This window comes from Corvus brachyrhynchos, unplaced genomic scaffold, assembly GCF_000691975.1.
Source record: "Corvus brachyrhynchos isolate BGI_N302 unplaced genomic scaffold, ASM69197v1 scaffold53, whole genome shotgun sequence".
In the NCBI taxonomy this organism is placed as follows: domain Eukaryota; kingdom Metazoa; phylum Chordata; class Aves; order Passeriformes; family Corvidae; genus Corvus; species Corvus brachyrhynchos.
In genome coordinates, this window is record NW_008237681.1 from 5613620 (window position 1) to 5641155 (window position 27536).

General features: G+C 36.0%; 1 protein-coding gene across 5 annotated transcripts in view; it reads left to right on the plus strand.

Annotated features, from left to right (window-relative positions):
- TBC1D5 (TBC1 domain family member 5) overlaps positions 1-27536 on the plus strand; it is a 318296-nt gene that overhangs the window by 112037 nt on the left and 178723 nt on the right. For 3 of the 5 annotated variants that reach the window (XM_017732138.1, XM_017732137.1, XM_017732140.1), the window contains one exon: positions 19644-19779. In XM_017732138.1, the coding sequence (XP_017587627.1) occupies positions 19680-19779 (100 nt within the window). In that variant the 5' untranslated portion in view covers positions 19644-19679. Of the gene's footprint in view, positions 1-15258; positions 15329-19428; positions 19434-19643; positions 19780-27536 lie in introns of those variants that run through there. The other 2 variants (XM_017732139.1, XM_008632003.2) reach the window with 2 other exon arrangements.

A 27536-nucleotide genomic window follows, 5' to 3' on the forward strand; every position in this document is an offset into this window, starting at 1 on the left:
AGATTCTGCAGGTGGAATTTAGTTTCACTGGTGTTAAATATAGTGTAATTTGTGTCTGAACCCACTGTATTGATAATGTGCACTAGTTTATTACTAGAATTATTTTGGACTGAACCTTTGAAAAAGAACAGGTATGGCTCTTTGTGTGGGGTTTTTGCTCTTCTCTTCTTCTCATATAAAGCATAAAAAAATCCAAGTCAAACAAGAAAAAAACCCCAAGAAAAAAAACCCAATCAAACTCAATAACAACGCACACCCTTCAGGAAAAAGGAAAAAAAAAAAAAAAAAAAAAAAGCCCAGCACTCTGCAGTTATTTCATGCTTGATGCCATTTAAAATGTTAGCATTTTTTTCTTTCTTTTTATGTTGCCTCATAGTTTGTTATAGTACATTAAAGTCTTGCAAAGGATGTATAACTGCATACTAAAATCAAACAGGAGTGCTAACTGGAAGCTCTCTTGGTGCTTGTGCATAAGCTTTCCAAGTGCAGAGAAGCAACAGCAGATCCTTTGTGCTTCTGCAGAGTACGGTAACATCCTTTACCTTAATCCCTGGCAGCATCACGTCCATTTCTTTGGCTTGTCATCAGCATCTCTAATAGAGTAAAGCTCCAATGCATGTAGCAAGAAACGAAGCGTGTAGGGAAAAAACATAAAGATATATTTTTCACTGAAATACTTCTTTAACTTATTAACAGACAAGTGTGCATGTCAGAAAAACACACTTGTTTGCCGGGAGTATATGCAATAGCTGATGGGTAAAGAAACAGAAACCTTAATGGCTGCTTGTGTTTAGGTCACTGTTCATTCATTCATTTGTTGCTGGAGCTATGAACTATTCATATGTTGCCACAGTATGTTACTTACACACGACTGATGGTGAAGGAAGTAAGAGCTAAGATGCTTCACAGACATCGACATCGAGGGGATTAACATGTCTGCTTCATTAATATATATGTGCATACATTAATGTTGAAGTATTGAAACTGTTTCAAATGAAATTAAAAACTCTCTTTTGAGGTCTGCTACAGTCCTTAGAAACATTTTAGATTTTGGCGTCAGCCTTACCGGTTTCTTAACCATTTTACTTTTACTTTGCCAGTGGGGATACAAGTGCAGACAGAGTGCTCATCGCTTGCCTGCTGCCTGGTTTTCTGTTGTTTTTCCTTAGCTAGGTCTGCTCTCTGTACTTGCTAGCCATCATTAAGCATATATGAATCCCTGTGGAGTGGCAGGCATGGATTCTGTGAGTGACATTTCTGGCAGCATTTTCCTTGTATATGGCACCAGGCCTGATTTTCTGAAATTTTAAGCATCTATGATCCCCATTTGCTTCCGCTGAAGCTGTAGGTACTCTGTCCTTTTGGAAAGCGTGCTGCTCAGTGCTAAATCTCAGGCAGTTAAGGGAGGAGAAAGTCCTGGAAACTTACTTAGCACTCGTGTGACAGCCGGTTCTGTATAGCAGCAGTATCGCCTGTGTGAAGGCATTGCCTCTCCTGCTGTATTAGCTGCAGATCCAATAATCTGCCCCTGTGAAACTAGTAGTGAATTGTTTGGTAATGTTTATTGAAGCTCTTTAAAATATATTTGCAATGTATAAAACACTTTGATATATAGAAGCTCACATCCTAATAAGATTACATTAAGTATCCTAATAAGATCAAGGCTTGAAATTATGTTTTTCCGGATTTGAGTGATATAAATTAATTTTAGTTTAAACCAGTGTCAGTGTTCTTAGATGTTCGTTATAAATACTCCATTTGCAGTTTATGTGGGTCTGCATTTAGATTAAAAAAAATCAATTCTCCTATTAAGACAAGAAGCATTTTCTCTTCCTCTTCTTCCAGTATGCTGCAGCTACAGATTATCAAGGCAGTGCTGTAATTATTAAACTCAACCAGTGAATTATAGAGAGAACAGCAGTGGCTGATCACTGAACTCTGTTGGCACTGGCCTTTCACTTCTCATTTAAGTCTAGCCTACTATATAAAATGAATTCATTATTGTCAATTTAGATCCCTTGTGGAAGCTAATCCACATCATAAAGCCATTCTACACAAAAGTGAATTCTCTTTAGGAAGACCTTACAAGTACATGCAAACTAAAATATGCAGGAAACTTCCAGTACAGACTAAATTAATTGTTACTTAGACTACCAGGGTGAAAAGCTGGATTAGTTCAAGAAGAACCCCACAGTCACAGCTCTGCTATGACTTCTGTTGGTCAGAAGTCCGTTCCACTTTTTATTTTATTGCTATATCTGATTTTTATGTAACCTATTGCCCAGAAGTACGACTCTGAAGGACTAATTCGGTCTTTATTTCTTGTAGTTTTCAGTGTTAAAATTTGGGGCATAAAGTCAGGGGAGAGGCTTGACTAGTTTCAGTATCAAGAAATTCCTCTTCTCCTTTAATAGTCTAGTTGGAGATATCTTTTGGACTTGGATAAATTGTCCTCCAGGTGGGCCATACTGGGTAAAGGTATTAGTGGGTTTATGCCGAAGTACCTGTATATATGTAACTAAATTATTTGGTTATAATCACCCTTCCGGGTGCACCACCTGCTATGTCAGACCAAACCTAAAATGATATTCGGTAGCAGTGCATATACCTTGCAGCTATGTCAGAGAGAGTTTTGTTGGGTTTTTTAAACTATCAGCATTTTGGTACACTAGCATCTCTATTGGTGTTTTTTACCAGATTTAATTACTTAAATATAAATTATTGTATTTGTCTCTTCCCGTCAGCCCTCATGACCTGTGATCTGGATGGTTTTGTTGATTTCATTTTTTATCTAAAATATAAGTATTTTGGAGAAGACAAAATTTTACTGTTGAGCGGCTACTTTTATTTCTTGCTACCTTTTAATTCACAAAAAGGTAAAGATATCTCCTATTAGTGAAATTTACCTTACTGGCCTGGTAACATTTCAAGTGCAGAGCACAAATATAACAACTCTAGAGAAGGTCTGTTCCAGTTTTATGCCTAAATGCCAAAGTTTTATGTGCAGTATAATAGCAGGGAAGAGTTGATTCATTGCATTTACCAATGACTGCCTCAGATTTCCTTTTGTCCTGTCCAAATACAGCTGAGGATGTTTTTATGGATGCCTCAGCTTAAGAGAAAACAGTGCATATCACTGTCCATTTGACATGAAGCAGTGGACACAGTGTAAAATTATTTCTGTACTTGGATTTCTCCAGTGTCAGGCATGGATCTTTTCAAGATCTTAACAACTTTGTTTGCTTAAGGACTTTGTCCTGAGCTATGGAGCAAGAATAGTAATGACCTCCAAACTCAAATATCCAATACTCATTTTACGCTATAAGCTAGAAAATCCACTTCAATTTCATTACTCCACCTGACTCATTATCAAGTGAAGAATTTGTGGTAAATTTTTTGGTGAATTTATTGTTTGTTTCTTTTAAAAATTGTTTCTCTTACAGTGTGCAAGGAACAGTTTAATTCAAACTTTTTCATTGTAAGAGGCTAAGAATGTTGGCATCTGTGTCTCTATAAACATATTTAAAATTTCAAGGAGAGTTTAAATATTTATGAAAATATAAAAGGTAACTTAAAAATAATACGTTTCTTTTAGAAACTGGTGGCCAGAACTTATCTGCACACAAATTACTTTTGGGAAAAGAGAGGAGCATACTTAGAGTCAGTTTTAATATTTTTAATGGTTTTCACTTTTTACTTGGCAGATTATATAAAGCCTTCAAATATTAATATATATTCAAGATTAGGGATTTATAGGCTTCTTTCGTTTACTATACATTTCTTGTATGTGAAATTTTCATGGTCTCCTGATTCTTCTGAATTATAGTTATTGTGCATGGAGATAGCTGATGCTGCTGATAACTTCTGATCACATAAAAAAGTGAAACTCTTGGCCCAAAGATAGCAAAAGCCATTAATTTCTTAATAAATAGCCTACAACTGGAAAGCATGCATGCTGCAGGAAAAAGACCACCTTTTTTTCCTATTGGTTTCAATTTCATGGGTTTTGTTGCTCTGATATTCAAAGCAAGCTGAATTTAAATGCTTGTTTTTCTGTGATATTTAGGGTTTTTTTGAAACAAGCTCAGTATTTCACATGGATAATATATCTGAAAAAGTTACAGTGGTGGAATTATTTCATCATTACATACTTTGGGTGGGGTTGTTTTTAAAGAATCTCGCTGGTTTATTTATCTCATTTAACTGCTGATCTCATATTTATGTAAAGAAAGAATTTAGATTTCTTTATTACTCTTCTCAGAAGTGAGTGGACATGACTGAACTGTGCTCCCATATCCTATAATGAGGCTTTTGTGTGATTTTTCACTGACACTTAGAAAAAGACTTAATCATTATTCTACCCTTTCTTATCTTTCATTGTGGTACGGAACATTTCAAACACAGACCTTTCCCATCAGAAAGCCATCCACAGAAAAGATGGATATTCTTGAAACTAATGTTACTTTAGTTTCTGTATTTTGAGTATTTCTTATTTTCCTATGGTGCTACTTTCTTTATATACAGGCAGATTTTTTTTTCCAGGAGTAGATAGTTATTAGCTATCCCACATGGAAAAAAAATTCAAGGGTTTTAAGGAATAGCTGTAGCAATTGCAGGAGAAGTGTATAAATTATCATCTCTTTTGGGTTTTTTCCCCCTCTCAGTACAACTCTTACTATAATTAGCCAGCATTTAACAGCAAATGTTTGCTTTGGTTAAATTATTCAGAACATTTATTTTACTTGTCAAAGGTTAGATCAGGTTGTTGTTTGAACTGGTAATTAAATGCAGCCTAATACACTGTCATATTTATATGCACTATCAGCCCTGTTTCCTCCTTATTCAGTATAATTTTATAATGTTTAGGGCTGACATTTAGACTTCCAACTCAAATCCTGTTTTCTTGTAGAGAAAGCTAAGATTTTGCATTTCTGTTTCATTGTACATGAATACACTTAAGAAAATAAGAATTAGGGTTGTTTGGAATATCACAGCTATGGATTTCATTGTCATAAAATCAGTGAAGGCCCTTTGAATATTTTTATTTGCATATTTCAGTAAGTCATTACACAGCATCTGGTATGTATTAATTATTTTCCAGAGATTAATGTGAGGTGGACAAGTGCAGACGTCTCCTTTACTAATTGAATATCTACGAGTCACAGTAACATACAGTATATTTAAATTACATTCCCAAATCTCTAGCAGAAATGTGCATAATACTGAAATACAGAAAGGTTCCTAAAATAGTTACATAGTGGACTCAGATGAGCAAACAAAATTAAAAAGTTTCAAGGTAAGGGATCCTCTTGACTCCAGAGCCGTGGGCCTTGCACATGTGCATTAGAGTACTGAGCCTGGCTATTCAAGTTGATAAAATGAACAGGAATTTTAGAGTAGCCAGGATTCAGCCTCTGCACTTTCTCGTGACACTTTCAGAAACTATTTTCCACGTGCTTGTATTAGACAGTCATTTAATTGAATTGTCATGTATATAATATGTCCATTCCTTTTTTATTTCTGCCATTATAGGTTTATTTTCTTTTGGTCAAATTTGAACAAAGAAAAAATCATAGGGCTTTTTAAAAAAACTTCTATGCTCATTGTATGTGATATTGTTCAATGTCTATGAAAGAAAGAAGGCTGCTGTCCAGTTAAAAAAGAAATAACCATAAAATTGGATCATTAGCATTTCAACAATGCTTTTTTCCTACCCTGTTTAGACAAATATTTCTGCCTTCTGCAGTGCATTTGTGTGGCAGCTTTCTCTTCATGTAACTAATGAAGTGATATGTATACATTACAGCCTATCTTATGTTTTAGCATTTCTAAAATGTTTTTTTTAAATCCTACCTATTGTACTTAATGTGTTGAAGGTGCAGGTTTGAAAGTCTTTCAGTTCTGTCAAGTAAGAGCTACACTGATTCGTAGCCTTGTTAAGAAACAATTCATACTTAATGGTAGTGAAATCCTAATTTATCCACTGTCATGGTGATCACCCCAGACAGTATTATGTGGTTGCAAAAACTGAGACAGGAGTAAGGGCAAAACATATAAGCGCTATCTTATAAAGCCAAGATCCACACCTCAGTTCCTGCACATATGATCTCAGAGTAGCAGAATTGATTTTTTTTAAGTTGGGTTGGTTTCTGGTTTTTTTACCCTTTCCTCCCCCCTAACCATATTTTTTATAAAACTGGCATAGGCCACCACAGGCCACAAGGTAGAAAGATACAGTAAAAACAGAGTTAAAAGTGAAGTGTATTCTTGATTATAATTATAGCATTCCTAGCGTGACACTAAAGAAACTCGATGTATGGTGCTCAGTTTGTTATTTTGCAGCTTGTTAAATTTTTATACTTCGTGGTTGTGGGAGGTAGCTAAAAACAAGAGAATATTCTGTGCTCTTACAGAAATCATTTTGACCTCTAGGTAAAGTACATTTATTTGTGTATACATCATCTGAACTGTGAGTTGTTTTGATTGATGTAGTAGATTGCATATACATATGGCATAGAGAGGACCTGGGTTAGGGTAAAAGTTCTGGGCTCTTTCATGATGGACTATCTAAATATAAACTAGAATAAAAATGAGTAAATTGATTTTAAGTTGTACAAAAGTGCCATACAGGAGTAAGTCCTGGGATGGTTATGACAGACTGTGTGTGCCTTTTATTTGGGAAACTGATCTTCAATTAAATAATTGCTGTATTAAAGTTTAAGAAGTATCCACACATCTGTTACACCAAGGTTAGTATTTTTGGGAAGGAAAATCAGTGTAGTTGTTTCAGATGCTCTCTTAAAGATCATTAGTACTATGAATCAGAAGTAGAGGTTTAACAGCATGGCACATATCCAGGAAAGTAGCCATTTGTAGGAAGTAATAGATTTAAAAGTTTAACATGTAGAATTAGGGTGTGGATAAGGTCTAAGGCATTTTTTCTGTGAACTGAGGAGCTTGGTGGTCAAATGATGCTTCAGTCATGAAAGAAACAACCCAACAAAGTGAAAATCTCTGTTCTTTCCTGCACATCTCTCATGGTCATTCCTTCTGGCTTTGAGAATGCCAACAGTTTTAGTTAAAATACTGGTTTTTCACCTGTGTTACCTTTTATAGGGCAGGCTGTGTATGTATCTTTGGAAGGTGAGCGTTCTTTCTTCATTAGCTCTTCCTGACGTCAGTGCAGTGAGAAAGCTACACTAAATACAGAGTCAGTGTTGCATTTAAAGGAGGCAAGAAAGTACTCTTTCAAACAGACTGATGTCACATAGATATACTAGATGACATTTGTTACAAATAAATTACTTACTGTTACTGTGTTCAGTTATTTGAATGGGTGAAGGGAGTCTTATGTGGGGTTCTTTGAGAGAAAGAAAGCTGACCTGGGGTAGCCTAGCAAAGGAATGATTTTCTGCCTTTCTAAATAATTTCTTTTCAATTATCTTTGTGTTTTGACTTTCATTTCTGATAAGATCCTGTCAAAACTTCTGAACCAAAACTTGGGAATAAATAATATTAGTTATCTGGGTTTGTTGTATTCAGTAGTTTGCACCTAAGTGTGGCTGCTAAAACAGAACAGGATTTCCCTTTTTCTTCCCCAGCAAAGAACAGGAACTTCCAAATCACAGGAGTTTGGATGAGTAGGCAGAGGATCTGCTGCCTTCGAGCCTTCTTGGCAACAGGTGGAATTGTGATATGTGTTTGACAGAAAATAGTCATCTCAGCTAGGCAGTCTTTGTCTGTTACCCCTCTTTTGAAGAAAGATCTATCCCCTTGGTCAACTTCTTCCTCCTTTTCCATCAGGAAGCTAAGAACACCTGCTACTGCCATCTTCTGTCTTCCTTTTAGGCAAAAAAGATGAATAATACATGACCAAAATTTCAAAAGCAGCTACTAATTTTAGGTGCCCCAAGATGCCGAGCCTTACTATTAAGTAAGAAAGAAAAGTGAGAACAGATCACACCTATATTCTATGTGCTTGGTTTCTTTCCATTTACTTCTGGATGCAGTTCAAAATTCTGATTCCATTCTTCTTAATGCGCTGAGCGGTCCAGAGCCTGGCCACTGGTAGGTCACTTCTCTGCCTCAACTAGGGCACTTCTCTATCTCAGTTATTACCAGAAATGCAGCAAAAAAGCAAAAAGAATATTTTTTCTAGGCTTTTGCATATGGCCAGGTTGAGATCGTACAGTCTACACCAGGAAAAAGAAATCAGAAAGCTACCTATTTTGCAAAATGGTCTTTCATGTGTTGGGAGAGAAAGAAACGAATAAATTTGGTCAGAAGGACAGGAAAAGAAAAAAAAAGATTTGTAAAGAAGATTGTGAAAGCAGCTATTTTGTCCAGGAAGAATCAGAATGCTTTCATCATTCAGATATTAGGATATTTACCTTAAATATTCTTAAAAAGTCATACTGATCTGTGTAGTACAGACAAGGAAACTATCTGAAAAGGCTTTCTAAAACCAAGAAGAATTTAATCAAGGAGGTTTCCAACCATAACTTGTTTACATCAGTTATATTTTTTTAATAAAATGGGCTTAAAGGCTTAGCCTCAAAGGTGTTGTCAGCTTTCTGTAAGGTATAATGACAGCTGTTGTTCCAATACAATTCATCAAATCTATTTACTGTTTTGTGGGAATTCCAGTTCTTTTTGTTGGTTACATGCAACAAAACTTGGTATTCAGAGAACACTGAGAGATTCAGTCATGTCACAGTGATTGGTGAATTAGAGCACTCAACTAAGCCTAACTTATTTAGGAAGCATCAATCTATTGTATTACCTAATAAAAATCAAAAAGCTTTCAAGAATCTGCCTGCTGTTCTGCTCTCATTCCCCAGAGCAGAGGAGCATATACAACTCTCAGGGCAGTGGATCTCTTAGCCAACAAGACCTAAGGTCTTGTTCTGCTACTTACGTGTTGTCCACGAATGTCCTGCAAAACCAGGCTTTTGTTTCTTACTGTGTAGTATGTGCTGACCCACTTCTAAAGCAAAATAAACCCAGCACATAGGGTAAAGAAAATAGTTGATGACGATAAATTTACTGCCAAACCAAGAAGCCCTTTTAATTGCAACTCACATTTATTAATATTTCCCCCTTTTAACAGTGTATTTTATCTGTATTCCTGAATTAATTTATTTTACGAATTCTTATTGTTACTGGAAATTGATGGTAAAGTTCTGCAGAATTAAATAATTTTTTTAATAGGCAGACTTCTGCTCCTCTATAACCTTGCAAAGTACTGCTTTCCTACTTGCTGTTTAAGAGCTTCATTTATTTCAGGTTTTGAGGTGGTACAGGCAGCGTGCTTGATGTACCATGCTGCTTGCACTGGGGACTTCTGTGCTTGTGTTTTACATGCTCTGGCAAGCAGCAGGGACTGCCCAGAAAATATTTTAGGAGGAATAAATGCCTCTAAGTAGCAGTGCATTATAGAAATCATTGTGCTACAGGGGCTTTGTCAGCCTGGCTTCTCTGTGCCTGAAGACTTCAGCAAGACCACTTATTCCCTTGGGAGTTTGATGTGCATGTACAGGAAAGCAGAGAACATTTCATCCAGCTGCTCAAAAATTTTAATGAGAAATATGAGAGTAGGAAGAGAGATGAAAATAAGTTGTAACAGATAACACTGTATTAAGAGATCAAATTATTAAAGAAGGAACATTATTGCACTGTCATTTTCACCCATTTATAATATTGCAAACCTTGGCAGGAATTAGTACTAAGAGTTCCTGACTACCAGAAACACAGGCAGTGCATCAGGATGTATTGAGCAGCAAAGTTAACTTTCTGCAAAAGGAAGAACCTGTCTTATCATCCTTTTAGTGGCATAGAATACAGTGATACGTTCCTACTACAAGAACCCTGAGTAAAATGTTACTCATAGCAGAGGTGGTATCTTGATATAATGTCTTCATGCAGTCAATTACCTGCTAAGTTAGCAGGTTTCATCTATAGCTTGTTTCCAAGTCTCAGAGGTTTCCTTTGCTTGAGGTATTTTATTTTATTTTATTTTATTTCATTTCATTTGGATACTGCTCTTTGAAACTCACTACATCCTAGATATGAGTAAGCATTGTACAAAAATATTGAGCCTCTAGAGGGGCTCCTGTTTTTGTTAGTGCTGGTGGGGCAAGGCTGAAGAGAATCAGTGTGAGCAGGCAGTACATGACAGAAATACTGTACCTTACATAGACTGAGCCTTTGGGTGTGAGAGGGAGCATTCAAGGGAAGAAGCTTCAGCGTATTTTCTTACAAGGTGTAGCCCTACTTTGAAGCTTTTTTCCTTTGAGTATGACTTTTAGACATAAGTAAGCCACCATTTCTATTGGCAGAAGTTATGGAAAATTCTTGCAGTCTGCAGTCATTGCACTGCAGCAGAATCAGAGTCAGGTTTTCCTGTGTAAGTCTGATCTGAATTCACTCATCAGGATTGGATCATGTAGCTGAACATGGGTTATGGTTCTTCATTATATATAGAAACCTGGTTGTATGGTGCAAAACAAATTCTGCCTCTCTCTGTGCCTTTGAAAGTGCATATGAAATTCTCATATTCTTTAGCAAATGAGGTTTACACCAACTTTCTTTGTACCTCAGCATGATACCATGCTGCTTTAGCATCTGCATATCTAGAAGAGAAAACTAGAAGAGAAAGATTTGATGTAAATGCTTCTGTGCGTGCATGAACATGCTGGTGTTTCTATAAAAATTCTGTCAACCCCTGTAGGAAACTGTTTTCTAAAAATAGTGAAAGAATAAAGGCTGAATCCAAGATTAATTGCTTACTACTTCAGAGCTGTGATATCCTAGAAACTTATTTCGTTGAATACACTTTTAGTGTCTAAGCTAGTTACTATCATTTTGGGTAAGGCTGCAGGCTAAGCTGCCATTTTTTCCAGTTCACTGTTTTGATGATTTCTTTCAGTCTTGACGTTCTTTGGCCCTTTGAGTTACATATGTATTACTAAAACATAAAGTGTGTAGCATAGCACGGGGCCTGTGTGTTCTTGAAAGTAAAACTCTTAAATACTTAAAAGCATACCATAAAAAGCAGTAAACCTAACCATATTTGGAAGAAGAAAGATTTAATTTAAATTATATTTAACTATTTTGTAATGAGGTAGATAAAATATGTTCTAAAGTAAAGCAAGCAAAGAATTTATTTAATGAGTTTCCAATTGTTTGAATCTTTTTAATATGAATAGGGTTTTTATCACCTCTAGATCACTCTAAGAAAAGGGAGTAGCTTTTTAGTTGAATGTTGTAAAGATCTGAACTCTTACGCCATTTTTCCTTCTTCTCTTTCACCTTCACTAAGGCAAAACATTGTTTCTTTGAGTTTTATGTCATAGGTTATATTTTCTAGGCTCTTAATAGGTCTCCTTGCTTCTCTCTGGACTGCAGCAGCTGGTGCTTGTCCTGTGCTATCTGAATAAAGATGGGTATAGTGATCCAGCTCAGGCCTTAGCTGTGTCAGACAATGGGAGGGGATTTGCACATCTAATTTTTATCAGCTGTTCTGACTAAGAGGAACCTTTCTCTGAGACTTTAGTTGAAAGGAAGGAATGTGAAAATGCATCAACACAACGTTTTCACATCTGGTGCTAAATGTAGTTTCTGTGGGTAGAGGAATGTTCAGGGCACGGGCTACATTTAGCTGTTGACTTTGGATCTTCTTTGTTTGCTGGTGTTTCTTTTTTGCAGTCAATGTTAGATCAAAGTTGTGTTCTCTTAAGAGCTTCACTGTGGATCTGTCACATAGGTTTGCATTAAGAATAGGTGTAGCTCTGTGTTAGGGCTGTAGGATTTGAGGTTATTTTTTTAGCCAGCTTTGGCTGGCTATTTTGTCTTCTTTGGGGTTTTTTTATGATACCATACTGAATACATGTATTCAGTATGGTATCATATCAATCCCTGTAGGATCAGGGATTTAAGATGGTTGATGCACTTTATACTTTTCATTGTCACCATTTTCAGTGCAGAAGAGAGAAGTTGTGTAACCATGAATGTCAGGTTACACTGTGCAGAGCATTACACCTTGAGAAAAATTGTTGACCACGGGGAGAGGAGGGTTGTGGCTATCAAACTTACTGGTCAACATGATGGAAGGATTTTGATCCTCTCTGCATTATTCAAGTTTTTCTTCCTTAGTCAAACTAGTTTTTCTTGCAGAATCACATAACCTCAAGAAAACTGAAAACCAGCAAGTGTGTGAACTTGTTTCCTGCTTGTATCAAATGCGTGGAAGATTTCCTGTCTTTGAAATCAATAGAATTTTAAGTTTTTATTTAAGAAAAAGTTTTTTGTCTTTTTTTTTTTTTTTTTTAAACTATCATGTGAATTACCAAGAGAATACATTGCCATGGTCCCAGGCTATTTGTGTTGTTTCTTATCCTTGACATTTTAATTCACTACTGAATTTATACTTTGCATGTTTAAGTACTGGTAAGACATGAAAGTTGGTAGGGTTAAAACTGTAGACAGTGCTTTAAAGCTCCTATGATAATTGTTCTTAGGTATGTATTCCTTTACTGTGGCTCTCAAGACAACTATTTAATAGACAACATTTGAATAATACAAATGTGCGGTTGGTAAAAATGGATTAGGGTTTCAGGGTGGTACCAATGGGTGATATTTAATATTGAATGACATGTATTAAGACAAATGCTTTTATATATAATTTATTTGGCATTGTAAATGCATTTATCTTGTGAGATACAGACTCCCTGTTGCCACATGAAGTATTCTGGAAAGGTTTGGAGTAAATAAATAATAAAACCACTTTGATATACAATCTAACAATATTAAATATTAAGACTTTCACATGATTGATTTTAATACTTAATTAACTTATTTAAAGTCCAATGTAACTCTGTTTTTGTATTAGAGATCAGACAGGCAGAAGTTAAAATGCAGGAAATGTTATTAAATGGGACAAAATTAATTGCATTTAATGACCATCAGACTCGCTGGCTGTTAACCTGTCCATCAGTGGCATGATCTTGTTTGTTTTGTTCTGGATCCCAGCTGATGTTAATGTTAATCTGTTCCACCATGTCAGACCATTTTTTATGTTTGCATCATTCTATTTTAATGATACATAATCTGATACATTTTCTAAAAGATAACAGACTTGCTTTATGCTATCCAAAGTTTGTCAAATTGTGCACTTTTCTTCTGACTTAGTAAGTGTTCTTCCCCAGGCATGTTTCTTCAGTGGGTGGTGGCAACCTGTGGAAGTGGCTGAGTAGGAATCTTAGCTGGTTTTGAGCTGCTCTGTGTGTGTGGGAGGGTTGTTTGGGTTTGGTGGCATTTTTTGGCGGTTTTTCTCTTGGAGGCACTGGAACTAGTATTTTCTGTATTTAAATGGAGATGATGGTAGTAAAGGCCTCAAGTGATGGAGCGCTGAAGATCACAGTGCTGTGAGATAGATGGTGTCTGTGGCCTAAGTAAAAATCACTCCTAGAGCAAAGAAGAAAGCAGTGAATATTACAGTAAGAACAGATTTTTCAAAAATGCCTATTAATGAGTATCCTGGTAAAATATCCAGCTTGAAATAGATCAATGGTCCTCTTTTCCTCATTTGCCAAAGTTCATGTTCAGGACTGTCTTCTACTTGACCCTCTAGTTAGCGTGCTGTTCATTTTTGGGTTTTTTAATCCCTGGTTTAGGAGGAATAATTTAATTTTGCTAGTATAAGAAAACCCATGATCTGGGACTGCTTCTAGATTATTTGGAAGACATCTGTGCTTCACTGCTTTAAATAAACCCAATGCATGTTTATTCTCCTAATATTTAATTTCTAACCTACTTTAAAATGTTTTCACATTCTGGAAAATCCTCACTTCTGTGTTCTAACATGCTTGATTACTTCATAAGCCACAAATGAGGGGCAGAGTTGTGAACCCTCATAACATGATGCTGTCAAACTTAACAAAACATGCATAAGACCATTACCACATCAGACACTTGCTTTTAGTCAGGTCGTCTTAATCAATTTGACTTCACAGGGCAGCTAATTTATCACTTAGCTAAACAAGTATTTCCCCTACTTGTCATCAATTTAAGTAATTAAAATGGTAAACTTTGCTATATGGCATGAAATAAAGGCCCAAAGATAATTTGGAGAAGGTGGTTGATACAGTCTAATAGAATGAATGCAAAGTATTATTAAAACACTTCGGTACGCTTCAGTAGTTTTCAGTAATGTCATATTCAGGTAGCTTTGCTGGTACTGATGGAAAGAGATTTTTATTTTTAGCATATCCAAGATTTAGCAGCATTGTTCAGCTTTGTCCTCAGAGCTAGTGGGTTCTCATTTTCCTTTCTTTAGGCATAAAATATTTTGCTCTGTTGCTTGATTGTTTAGAGGTAAGAGGATGTCAGAGAGCAAGAGTGGGGCAAGTGCTGCAACCTGTGCAGTGCTTCAGCCCTCATCCTGAGTACGTCCCCAAGCCTGCAGTTCCTCTCCTTCCATTTTACCACTGGAGAAGGGGAAGGGAGGGGAAATGGGTGTTATAAAAGCTTTGCCTAATTCTGTTTCACCTACTCAGTTACACCTTCAAAATACCCTTGCTGAGACTGATTATACTTTCTAATTTTGCCCAAACAATATGAATACTCTTCACTTCTTAAACATTAATTTTGATGTGTTTTGGTGTGTTTCATGCTTTGAGTAAATAATTTTTCAAAGTCCATATAAACAGTGATGCTTAAGGGTGGGTTTTAGGTTTTTTAAATTGAAATAATTTAGTCACTATTTTTGAAACAATGCTTTTCATCCACAAACTGCTTATTTGAATACTGAATATTTCTATTCAGTATCTGTGACAAGTGAAGACGTTAGTGAATGTTTTATGACATGAAATAAGGTACAGTATTCATGTTCAACTGTGCTATGTTTTGTTTAAGAAATGCTGATTTATCAACATTTTTGAGATTAGGGTAGTCTTACCAGTTGCTCTTGTGGTACTGAATACTCTCACTGCTAAAAGAATGCAACAATTTTTGTTTTGTTTTGTTTTAATTTTACATCTTCTTAATGAACATCGATTATAATCAGTTTATTATATGAACATTTATTATAATCTTATTATAGATTAGTCTTCTGCCTTGTACAGTTCTGTGTATTTGTTTTTGCCATGTTTCACCCAGCTCTGGTCCAAAAGTGATGGGTGCTTCACTGGCTGTACAGCTAACGATAGAAACATATCTCACTTAGACTTTTATCTTTGTCTTGTATTTCTGTCTATCTAGATATGACTTAATAATGGAAGATGAAGTATGGCTGAATTGAGGCTGTTGACCCTGACAGTCTGGAGAAGAAGTGGGTTTTGGTTTTGAATGTTTTAAATGTAATTTTGTTTAAGCATTCCAAACTCATGGGTTTGTATACAGGAAAAATGGCAATGCTAATGAAGGCATGATTATACAAGACTGATTTATGGCTAAAGGTGGTAGAAATCACATAATGTGCTAGAGTAGCTAATAGGGAAGGCAAAATATTTGTAAACTCTTGGGTGAATAAACCTTCTCACATCTAAAAAAGAAGCAGGCAACTTCCAAGTAAGTACTAAGAGTAAGTACCCAGTGAGAACAAGGAGAATTCTCTGAGTTAGAATGGGTATGTTAAATCAGACTATCTAATGCAGCAAGTAGTTAATCTCTGCTGTGTAGAAAGGGGTTGTTAGGTAGATGTCAGTAAACATCAGTTAAGTTTTTCCTAATGAAAACAGGTTGGTATTCTATCACTTATGGAATACAGAGGAGGTCATGGGAGAGGGGGTGATGTGCTATAAGCAGGTATCTCCACAGAGCCCTTCTGATATCTGGTATGGTTCTTTGTTGGAGTCCATAAGCCTGTCTCTCGAGGGATTTGTGGTCTCCATTGAGAACAGATGTGCTGACAAGCTGCCTTCACTGAAAGGCAGACAGGATTCACCCCATGTGTGTTGGTCGGCGAGGAGCAAACCTGGGGCACTGTCCTTGGTGGCACAAAAGGGCTCCCCCTACTACTTAAGTTCAGTAGCCACACAAAGAGTCTCTATGCCTGCCTTTTCCTTGGGCTCATGAGTGTTTCTACTAATTTCCCTGACTAGATAAAAGTTTCATACATAGCCTTAATTATTTTTTCATATATGTTACTGAATAGTTGAACTCCCAGTTGTGGGAAGCACGCCTGGTGTTTCAGTTTTTTAGCACTTCATCTTTGGAGGTTTAAAAACAAAGAACAAATAGGTTAAAGTGTCACTTTGAGCTTTCACTGAGATGTTAGGGTTAGCCAGTATCAAGTCTTGCAATCCAGTAATTGAATTTCAGAGTTTTATAACATTTTTATTGTTTCACATTGAGAATGGTTTTAAATTGCATCTTATTTAATATGAACAATATGTTATAGGCCATTACAAATCAACCACAAACCTGTAAAGAATTAATCTGTCTCAGAGTAAGATCCCAAGTGTAATCATAATTGGTTTAATAGTTCTCTTTGCTCTTTGTTAGAAGAGCAGAAAAGAACGTAAGTGTAAAACTGTGTAGAAAATTGCTTGGACTAAGGAGTGAAGACTAATAGGTAGTGATACTTTTTTTAACTCTAATCATATGTATCCATAAACAAACACAAGTAACTGATTAAATCACTGTGCAGATATCAAAAGTAAATCTATTCAGCTGTTTAAAACTGGTCTAACAGTCTGTAAAGTAAATTATGGTTCTTATAGACTGTAAAGGTATGGCATTTGGGGAGTATTTAAAAAAAAAAAGAAGGTGGATACAGAAGAGAACAATATAGAAGACCAAGCGTGCTAGGGCTAATTTGATATATGGATGTAAGACAGTGTAAGTCTGAAACATACTGTGTCTTGACTAAGTGGTGGCTGCTGAAACTACAATGACTGGTAAGGTCATTTTGTGCCTGGTTCTCAGTTTGAAAGACACTCAGGGTTGTGCTTTGTTCAGATTGTGTAGCAATCTCTGAAGTACCATAAAAATAAAGAGTTAAACTTAAGCAGCACAGTTTGAAATAAGCTTGTAATTTTTGTGAAGACAAAATCAATGGATCATTAGAAAGATATTTGCAGCGATATAGCTAAAGGAATGAGAGCAGCAACTAAAATACCAGCAGGAGAAAATTACTTCTGCAAAGTTGATGGTGGGTTATGTTTTCTTTTTTTAAATAAATTATTGTAAGTTTTTATTATTTATTTAATATATCAGGTATTTGTAAACATCTCTCTATATTTTGTAGCCATAAGACTACAGGCAAACGTTATTTAAGGGGCTAGCAAGTTTGTAAATATTTTTCTTCAAGATACCATTCGTGCAGTTTTCATTATAGTTTAAAAATTACATAGGAAACACATGATGTGTACATACATTCATGGCACATTTTGTTGAGCCTATTATAGAGTTGTTCAAGGCAGTTTTGTGTTTTAGTGGTGTGTTTTGTCATATAATTGTATGATTGTTATAATTTGACATAAAGGTGTACCACTGCTCAAGTGGTAAGTCCTACATTCCCTCAGTTCCTGGCTCCTTGTTCCCAAGACCTTCACATGTTCTCTTCCAGCTAAACAGAAGTGAGAGATGATGTGACCATTTCAACACCACAGCAACACAGGTGCCAGGGCAAATAAAGGATAAAACCCTCAGGGAATATGGCTGAGAGAGCATCCTTTTGAAAACAGTCTGGATGCACTGGTTTCAAGGAAATGCCTACTAGTGGCCCAACTAGGTTTGTTTATTATTTAGGGGGTTTGGGGGCTTGGAGGGTTTTTTCCGCATAACTTACTAGGAAAATCAAGAAGGTGTAGAGTATAAAAAGGTCTTAAGAATCCCAGTTCCCTTTCATTTATTGACAGTAAACTGAAGGTATAAAGCCTACACGGTCAACACCATACCTTCTAGGAACCAAAGGAAAAGCATAATTGAAGTGATTTCAAATTCGTTAATATGCCAGTCCTGAAAGTGTAGATGCATACCTCTTTCTGTATTTCTTTTTCGATTTCTTTCTAAATACAATTTTCTTGCTGTTAGAAAGTTATGGTACTTGTAAACAAAGCAGTTAGGGTAAGTGATATTTAAAACTCATCTGGTGGTCGTAGGTAGCTACTTAGTGTGCTTGGGCAAATCAGACCTATTTAGCTGGCTTAGGTTTTTTTGTGTTGCAAGTTAATAAATTGCTGTACAGTGACTAAAATGCAGTCTTGGCAAATGTACTCTTACACTATTAATGCACTGGAAAGGTCGTTTCTCCTTCTTATGCGCTGATCATAACCTTGTCTGCTTTTCACCCTTTTATTGGCATCCTCTTATTTGTTGCAGCCAATAGTAGCTTCCAGCACTCCCCACATGAGCTTCTAACATAGTTCTTGTTCAGTTGCTTGATAGCGATGTGAATGTCATTCAGGGGCCTGTGAGGATGAATCCGGATCACCTACTTCCTAAGGTTTCAGTTCTGCCATTACTCCCCTTTTGGCCTTCATTTTTGGAAGATGTCTTTGTAAATGTTCACCAGCTAGTTGATTATGTTTCTTAAAATGCATCCTTAACATCATCTTTCTAGAAAACTATCATGGTTTAAGGAATGGTATTCTCCAGTTTAGTTTTCCCAGTGAAACCATTGCATGCCATGCACAGCTCGCTTGCTCACTCCCCCCTCCCCCTCTTCCCTGTGGTGGGATGGAGAGAACTGGAGGCTAAGTAAAGGTAAAGATCACAGCTTGAGATAAGAACAATTTACTGGAAACAGCAGTTTCCAGTATAAAATGAGATAAGAAAAATGACCAGTAACAGCAACAATACTAATGATAGAGGGTACAAGAAAAGAAACGTTCTTGCTCACTGCAGAAAGCCCAACAACAGGTGATGCCCGACCACTCCCTTCATCGCAGAGCTGACATTACCCAACCACTCCCTCCACCGTACTTACTTAACCAGAAAAAAACCTTTCTTCCTGGAAGAGACTCAGTTCACCCTGCCCATGGCAATGACATGACATGGTACAGAATAACCTCTGGGCCCTAGCCATGCCACCTCCTTGCTACTGCAAAACCCTGTTCTGGCCAGAACCAAGACAAAAGCTAATATAAATCTTGATAAAACCAAATTTACTTATCAAGCCAATCGGTATTAACCCAGTCTCTTTTTGCATGTCTGCCACTGTTATCTCATACTTGACCTACGATTTCTGAAAAAGAAGTTGCTAAAAGGAGGATTTTCTGGGATGAGAGGTCTTGAGTCCAGAAGAGTGATGATGATGGTCTTTCCTCAGTTTTGCTCTATAATCTCCATCATGCCCAAGAACTAGCATCAGCTCTCCTTGGAATCAGACTAAAAGATGAGTAGGGAAAACTAGAAAAAGGAAGGAAAAGAGGCTCTTGCTCCGTTTTACAGTCTGTCAAAGCCACACTTGGACTTCTACTTGCAGTGTGGTATTTGTAGGTAGTATAACAATTTTTTTGGACTCTAAATATTGCAACACAAAACATTCAAGTGGAAACACTGTTGTTCTGCTATTAGACAACTAATGGTGATGATATGCCTGGAAAGTAAGAGAAGGTTTTAAGTACCTTTGCTCTCGAATTGTGTGATTTAAAAGTAGCTAAAGGAATACTGAATGTTTCTCTGGTTTTTTCCTCCAGATAAATACTCTTCAGTTGGAATTTACTACTGCCAATATGTATCATTCTGTGTCAGAAACCAGTCACCCTTTGCAAACAGAGGAACAAGAGATAGGCATTGATCCCTTGCAGAGTTTTTTGAACAAGCCAGGGGAAGGTGAGTTTTGTATTTCTCTACTTTTTTTAGAGTTTATACCTTATATAAGTGTGTCATGATAACTGTACCTGTCATAATTTGTTTAATTCTCTCAATGAAGTTGAACAGGGCAACTTAAAGAACATTTCACAGAGTATGTGTAGAACACTCTGACACTAATGAAAACCACGAAAAGTCAACTTTCAATTATAGACAGAAGCATTAGCCAAATGTTTAATGCGCTGTCATCCTTTTTTAATCATAAACCAAACACTGACTTCAGCATAAGAATATTGAAATGGAGCATGGCTTTATGTTACTTTCTCAAGCATGGGCTCTTACACTGCTTTGGGTTTAGGGATCTTTTTTGTTTGTTTGTGGTTTTTTGGTTTGGTTTGGTTTGGTTTTTCTGGGGGGAGGGTGTGGTTTTTTTGATTCTGCAGTAAATTTCAGTATGTTATTTTGAATGAAATTATGCAAATTAAAAGGCTGATTTTTTGTTTGACTCAGCACCTATATTCTTATTTAAAAAATCACCTCGAAGTTGAGATAAAATGAACAGGCTCTAAAGGTAGAAATTACTACATAACCTAAAGTAAATTAATTAAATGCAGTATTTGGAAGACCCTAATGAACAATGAGAACAAACTGCTTGGATAATGCACACGTGTCTGTGTTGCTCATCTTTTCTACTTACTTGCTAGTAGTGACAGTATAGTTGGTTCGAAGAAAGTGATAAGCTTAATGAGAAAGCTCGTCCTTGTCATGAAAACATTCCTCAAGTATTCAGTTATACACAGTGGCACCTTAACTACCTGTAATTTTCCAGTCATTGAACACATGTACCAGGAGGGCAAAATAAAAAATTTATTTTAAATTACAGAGTTGAAACAACTTTGTCACATTTTCTAAGTCCCTCACCCAGATCAACTACTCTCTGTGGGTGTATCTGTCTATAAATCATCTGTATACTAGTGTTTATTAAAAAGCTATGTCAAGTTTTGCTCAGTCATGTTTATTACTTCAGTTTAGAAGAAGCTGATGTTTTGCTTCAAAATATATTGGTAAAACTTCATTGTCCCTTTGAGTTAATTTTTTCACTATTTCTTCATTGGTTTATAAAGCTTCTTTAATGTTTGAAAATGTGAATGTACATCTAGGGGAAAGTATTTTAAAACCTGACAATTAAATGGAATAGCTTTTCTAGGTCAGTGTTTCTTTTCTATTATATTTGACGTCTTAACGATATGAAGCCATTTTAACCTGATCAACTAAATGCTTTTTTGTACATATTTTTAGAAATTTGAAAATAATCTTTTTCAATAACCTAAAATAATAACCATTTTCAAGAGGAAAAACAGTTTGCTTCTAGTCTACCCCAGTCAAGAAAAAGATGAACATTTTCTTCTGATTTCAATTTTCTTTAAAAAAAAATATTGGCAGTTCTCTCAACTCTGTTTCAGGAAAAAGCAAAATTTTCACCCTGTTAAAAACCACTGTAAGTTAATTTTACCCTTTATTGTGCCCAGAAGCGATTAGTTACCTTGACTGAAAAGGTTTCTCATTTTTATCCCAACCTTAACATTTCTATGACATACAAAGTTATTAGGATTGAATTGATGTTTAAAAGTGCCATTAATTCATTTACCCCAAATGTTCATTAACAATGTAAATGTATGCTGATGTTCTATGAGACAAGGAAGTGACTAATGACTCTTCGCACTAACAACACTTAAAATGAATAGAAACTTTAGATAGCTAATCTTGAAGTAATCAAGACCCTCATTCAGCTTGGCATCTCTGTATGCTCTAAAACAGCTGTCAACTGTTAAAAATATATACACAACACACACATACGCACATGCGAGGATAAAGATATGTAAATACATGGTTCCCCAAGTCATAAAGGTTACCAACTATGGTACATTTTTTATGTTCTATCTATGTAAATATTTTATATAAAGCATCCATTTCATCTTCATAGGCTTTTTTGCTGTGAAACACATAGTGCATTTTAATTTGAAACTTTATATATCCAGAATACGTCTTTGAAGTTTTAATGTTTCATTTTAAATAAAGCGTTTGCTTGGTCGGTGTTAGCTCTTTGGGCATCAAAATATGCAGTCATTCCCGTCCACGCAGTCTGTCCATCATTGCCTTCACAAAATTATTTCAAGAGAAGGTTTTTCAATGCAGTCTTAAGTTTCAGGGGTGATACAGAATCAACTTGGTGAAAAACGGTATCTTAATTTTTTTTTGTCATGAATCACAGAAATATGGTGGAGAGGTGGTCCATCGGAGATGTTCTGTGCAATATTATAGAATATCAGGACAACTGAATTGTGTTTTTGAAGCCTTGCTGAATGCTTAGCTTGGAGGCAAAGGGATAAAAGCCTTCACTGTGATGAGGTGATTGAAAAAAACACAGAAGTGATAAGGGCGCTGAAAATAAATATTTAATTACTGAGCTAGTCAGATTTGTTAATCTACATGAAGTATTGTATTTTTGGTATGTGCAACCGATACCAAAACTTGATGGAGAACCAGGAGATGTCATGTCCAGCTGGAGTTAAGAAAGTCTCTCACAGTTTTCATAAAATGAAAGAAATCTCAAAAATACATGGATTGCTCTTAAGTATAGCTGTTTGGAAAACTGCATGTATTGACTACTTTTTGTTCATTTGCTGTCAACTTGAAAGGGTATATTGGATGGGATTCCAGAAATATGTTGATTGAATGTAGTAGTACTCAGTGCTTTTATGAACATTTCAGTGAAGGAATAGAGAGAAAACATGGTTTATTTAGGATAGGACTGTTGACACAATGGAGAGTAGATGTAAAATTCAAAGTATTCTTGAGATTTTGGAGAAGTGGCCTGAGAAGAATAAGACATGGTTCACTAGGAACAGCTGCAAGGATTAATGTTGCAGATGCTAGGCATGAGACAGTTACCTAGCTGAACAAATGAAAGTAGATCATTACAGATGAGGTAAGTGTCATTTGGAGAAAGGTCTGGGCATTGGTAGCTCTCCAAATTTTATGTGACTGATAAACTTTGAATCTTGAGCTATGATGAGCCGTGAGAATGTGCTTGTTTGCAAGTTTAAAAAATTCAGAATAAGTCTTTAAAGATTTTTTTCTCTCTCTCTTTAAAATCCATTAAGATAGTATTTTCATCCTTTACTGTTGATTAATTTGGCCTATGTTATTTTCCTTATGTCTGATTTTTTTTTTCAAGATACAAAAGATGGACATGGCATATATGCACTTTGACATGCTTTTTAAAATAGCATTTTTAAATAGTTGATAAGAAATTTATGGCAGGGATTTTCACTTTTGCAATCTAATACTTCAAATGGAAGATATTAGTTCTTTTAAGAAATTTTGAATTTTGATTGTTTCTTGTGGATCTGGTTGTATTTTAATTTACATGCATCTGTGTATGTGTGCATTATTATGTTCTCTTTTGACTATAGTAGGTTGATGACATCTTGCTGCTACATTTTCTCTTCTAAGAATCATCATGCTATTATTCAGTTTATTCTAGCAATATTTTATATTTTTGAGTGATCCTCTCTGAAACAGGGATCTTTCTTAGAGAAATTGGTGAATGTTAGTTGTGTCTCCAGCAGAGACTTTATAAGACCTGAATGAAATTTCAGAAACATTATTGTTGTACCTTCTCCCTGTGTATTGCATCTGACAAACTGTTTTTCTGACTTTGAAATGCTTGAGGTTTCTCTTACATTGAAATGGAATAACTAGGTTATTATATATAACTGTTGCTGCTGTAAATTTTTATTCCAAGTTACAGCGTCCACCACATTCCAACAAAAGTTTTGAGGAGTATGGTAGGTAGTATTCCCATTTCATTGATATAATGAGAAAGTTGATCCTCTAAGGACAGACTGGAACAATGCATTTAATACTCTTCAATTTAGTTTGCTCAATATCACAATTAATACAATTAAGGTCACTTGAAATGAAACTATTAACAAATTGGGTAATTTACTTTAACAATGTCAGTGTGTTCTCACAATTACATTTGCTTTAATTAGTGTACAAGCTATTATTTAATAGCATACTTCACATAGAAAAATGTAATGTGTTCTTTGTTCTTAATAGAAGAAAAGGGGAAACCTTTAATGGGTCAGAGTGTTTTGGATTTGGAGTTTGGCAGGATATATTTCATGTGTAAAGGCTATAGCTGGTGGTGAGGACAGAGAAGGCTGATGTTGCTAGAAGGACAAAGATAACTACTAGAGTGTGTGACTGAAATTAATGCAATTGAGACAGATAAGTTCCCCAATTCATACTTACCATTGCATCCCACCTGATTCTCAAGCCTGCCATGAAGAAATGTGAGAGATGGTAAGTGAACACTCATATTTCCATTTTGGCCATATACTGTGTGTTTCCGTTGCTTGTCTTTGGACAATTACGCTATTCTGGTGTTAACCTCATAGCCTTGATCACTAGAAAGTATTTCCATGGAGATACCTTGGGTGAAGTTTGAGATACCTGGTTTATATTAGTACACAGAAAACAAGTAGAAAACAGAGGGGAATGAAGTAATAAAGTAAATGCCATCTTTTCTGAACAAAGCAGGACCCATGCGTTATCAAGTAATTTTCCCAAATCTTAAGTGGAATTCACATGGACTGTTTTGGCCTTTGATGTTCCTTACAGGGTTAAGCGAATTTTTACTGTCAAAAAATTGTATTACCTTCTAATTGGTCCTTAGCTACTCAGTGTTGTAAGTTGGGGTTTTTTTCCACTTACAACCCTCCTCACTCGGGTATTCAGTGCTAATGTGGAATTGCCCTGTACGGTGTTTATTTACCTCTGTTTTTAGAGATCATTTCATTTAAAGGAAAAAACCACAGAGGTCTACACTTCTCTGTGTGAGAAGTACTTCCCTAGGTAAAAGCAATTGAGAATGCAAATACAGTGAGTTGTCGAAGACTTATTATTTTCTTATCAAATATTTTTTGATAGCGTATTGTATGACATCATGTGTGTCCTATAATGTGTATTCTTTCATCTTCTCCCCAGGGAGTGACATATACATGAAGTGTAGCATTGCGTTTTTAAGAGTCCTTTTAAATATGCATGCTACTGTGTGTTTTCATTAAAAAGTCGAGACTGGAACAGAGAACCTCTTTGCATTATACTGGAACAGCTGTGATTGTTTCTTACTGTCTTTGGGGTTCCATGCTGTGGTTTACACCATGCCCTGAAAAAGCCCTGTGTCCTTCATTGGCGAGTTTTACCCTTTGGCCAGAAATCTTCATTGTGCCCCACCTGCACAGTTCTTGCTCATGGTCCTGTTCAAAACCTTTGTGCTTCTCCTCCAGGGCTTGGCTTCTTCATTAAAGGCACAGGTATGCTGGAGGAGAAGGGGCTGTCCTCAGTCTGTTTCACTTCATATTGGATGAATAAAAGCAAGAATGGTTTTTACATCTTCAAACGCCATATGCTAACATAACAAGCATTTTAATATTCATTTATTAATAATAACTGCTGTTTAGCTTGCTTTTAATTGAGCTGAAACAGGATCATAGTGACAAAGGCTATTGGAGCAACACAGTATATCTTGAGGTAACTCAGGCTGTCACTAGCTGCTTCCCTACAACTCTTCATTTTCCTCTTTTCTGTATTAGATATTTTTATTAAGACATCAGTTAACAGAAAAGCTATGCATGTTTAAAAATGCATATATTTAATATAGTTAGTTGAAAATAGCTATCACACGGTACAATTTTTACTTGAAGGACTGTATCTGTACAGGTGTTGACATGCTCTTAGAAATTTGCTGCTTGTGGGCCCTTTGGTTTCAGTGCCTTACTGCAAATTTGTATTCAGGAACTGCAGGAGTATTTTTAATTACTTCAGCTGTGGGAGCAAATGTGAGTAGCTGCTATGGACTTGTGAAATACTGGATTCCAGAGCTGGATTTTCCTCTCTAGAATTCGTAGATATGGGGGTTTTGGTGGCTTTGCATGAGTTGCACATTATTAATTCCAGTTTGGAGGTTATTCTGTGACATGGGTAACTGGCTTCAGTGGTTGATACGGCAGATACTAGGGAAGACCTTCTGGACAGTGATGTCTGTTCTTGGAATGATTTGAGTTGGAAGAGGCATTAAAGATCATTCCAAACCCCTCCACCATGGGCAGAGAACCTCTCACTAAATCAGGTTGCTCAAGACCCCCTCCAGCCCGACCTTGAACGCTTCCAGGCATGGGGCATCCACAACTTCTCTGGGCACCTATGAATTCTCTTGATCTAAGTGAAATTAAAAATGTTCGTTTTGGAAGTTTCACTCTAAATCATTATATGAAAACAAGACCATTCTCAGTAATGACACTGGCACAGTACCTCAGTTCAGTCATCTAAGCTGGAAGGTTCCAGGTCTTTCCAGATATAGCTCTGCCTGAATACTGGCATAAATCACTTGTCGGCTTCATGTCGTTCTTTTAACAACTCCTTGTGACCCTACTTTGGGAGAGGCTGATTTGAGCATTTCTTTTTCTTTTCCTAGCTTTTCTCAAATCCAAGTTAAAAATCAACTAGTTGGCTCTCATCTCGCTTTCTAGAACACATGTAGCATACTACTTGCAGTATGAAAAGAAAGAATGCAAGTTAAATGAAAAAGAAATTTTAATTGTTTTTAATAAATATTACATGCTTAGAGAACCTAAGATACCAAGAAGAAATTTTCATTTTAACTGTAGTAACTGAACAGCAAAATAAGACAGACTAATCATTTTTAATACAACCCCTGTAAATGTAATTAAAAGTGGTTTAAAACTAGTTCATTATAAAAAAGTCATACATAAGCTAAGAATGGGAATAAAATCATTCTTTTGAATATTTTACTCAGACTTTACACAAAAATATAATATCAAGGTTACTAGCCATAAACACCTCACATATTAAGTGTTTCCAGGCAATGATCAAATGATGTTAAATGGCTGTATCTCCTACATATGGAAAAGGCAGATTCTCTTTATTTGAAAAAATTGAACTGTGCACATTTGATTGTACTTGTGTATGTATAATAAAAGACTAGTAAATCAGAATTCTAGCTGAGGCCAGCATGATTGGTACAGGATAATAATTAAATGTCTGGGTTCACTTCTGTCCTGACATACAGAAGATTGTAATTTACAAAGCAGTGTATGAATTGTGTGCAGCTAGCTGATGTTACAGACCTCTGTATCTGAGATTAAATGTATGTTAAAACATTTTTAAAGAGCTTTACTGTCACAAATTTGATTGAATTAGAAATTGATTGTTCTATATAACAGAAATATGTCACTACAGATGGGATCTACTCTGTCTTTCATGTATGTGGACATTTATAAAGACCTGGAATTCCTTATTTTAAAAAGAGAAGGTTTCAACCTACTTTCACTAAAGTGATTCTGCAAAGCTTCAATTTTAGGCTTTTGATTGACTAATAAGCCTTATTCCTTAGCCTCCATGGTACCCAGGGTACTCCCTGTCCTCGTCCTCTTTGGACGTGCAAAACTAAGACCTGTGAAAGGGGAGAGAACTAAAGTACTGTCATATTTAAGTGATAAGAAATTATCTGGTAAGATGTGTATTATTTATTGACAATCTGGCCTTTTAACAAAGAAAAATAGGCCTATGCTTAGTTTGCCACTGCGACAGCCGAAACAGCTGATACTTTAATGAACAACATACTGAGGGCCATCCAGGACATAAGGCAAATTAAGCAGGTTACAAACTGCATATCTTCTGTTTAGGTA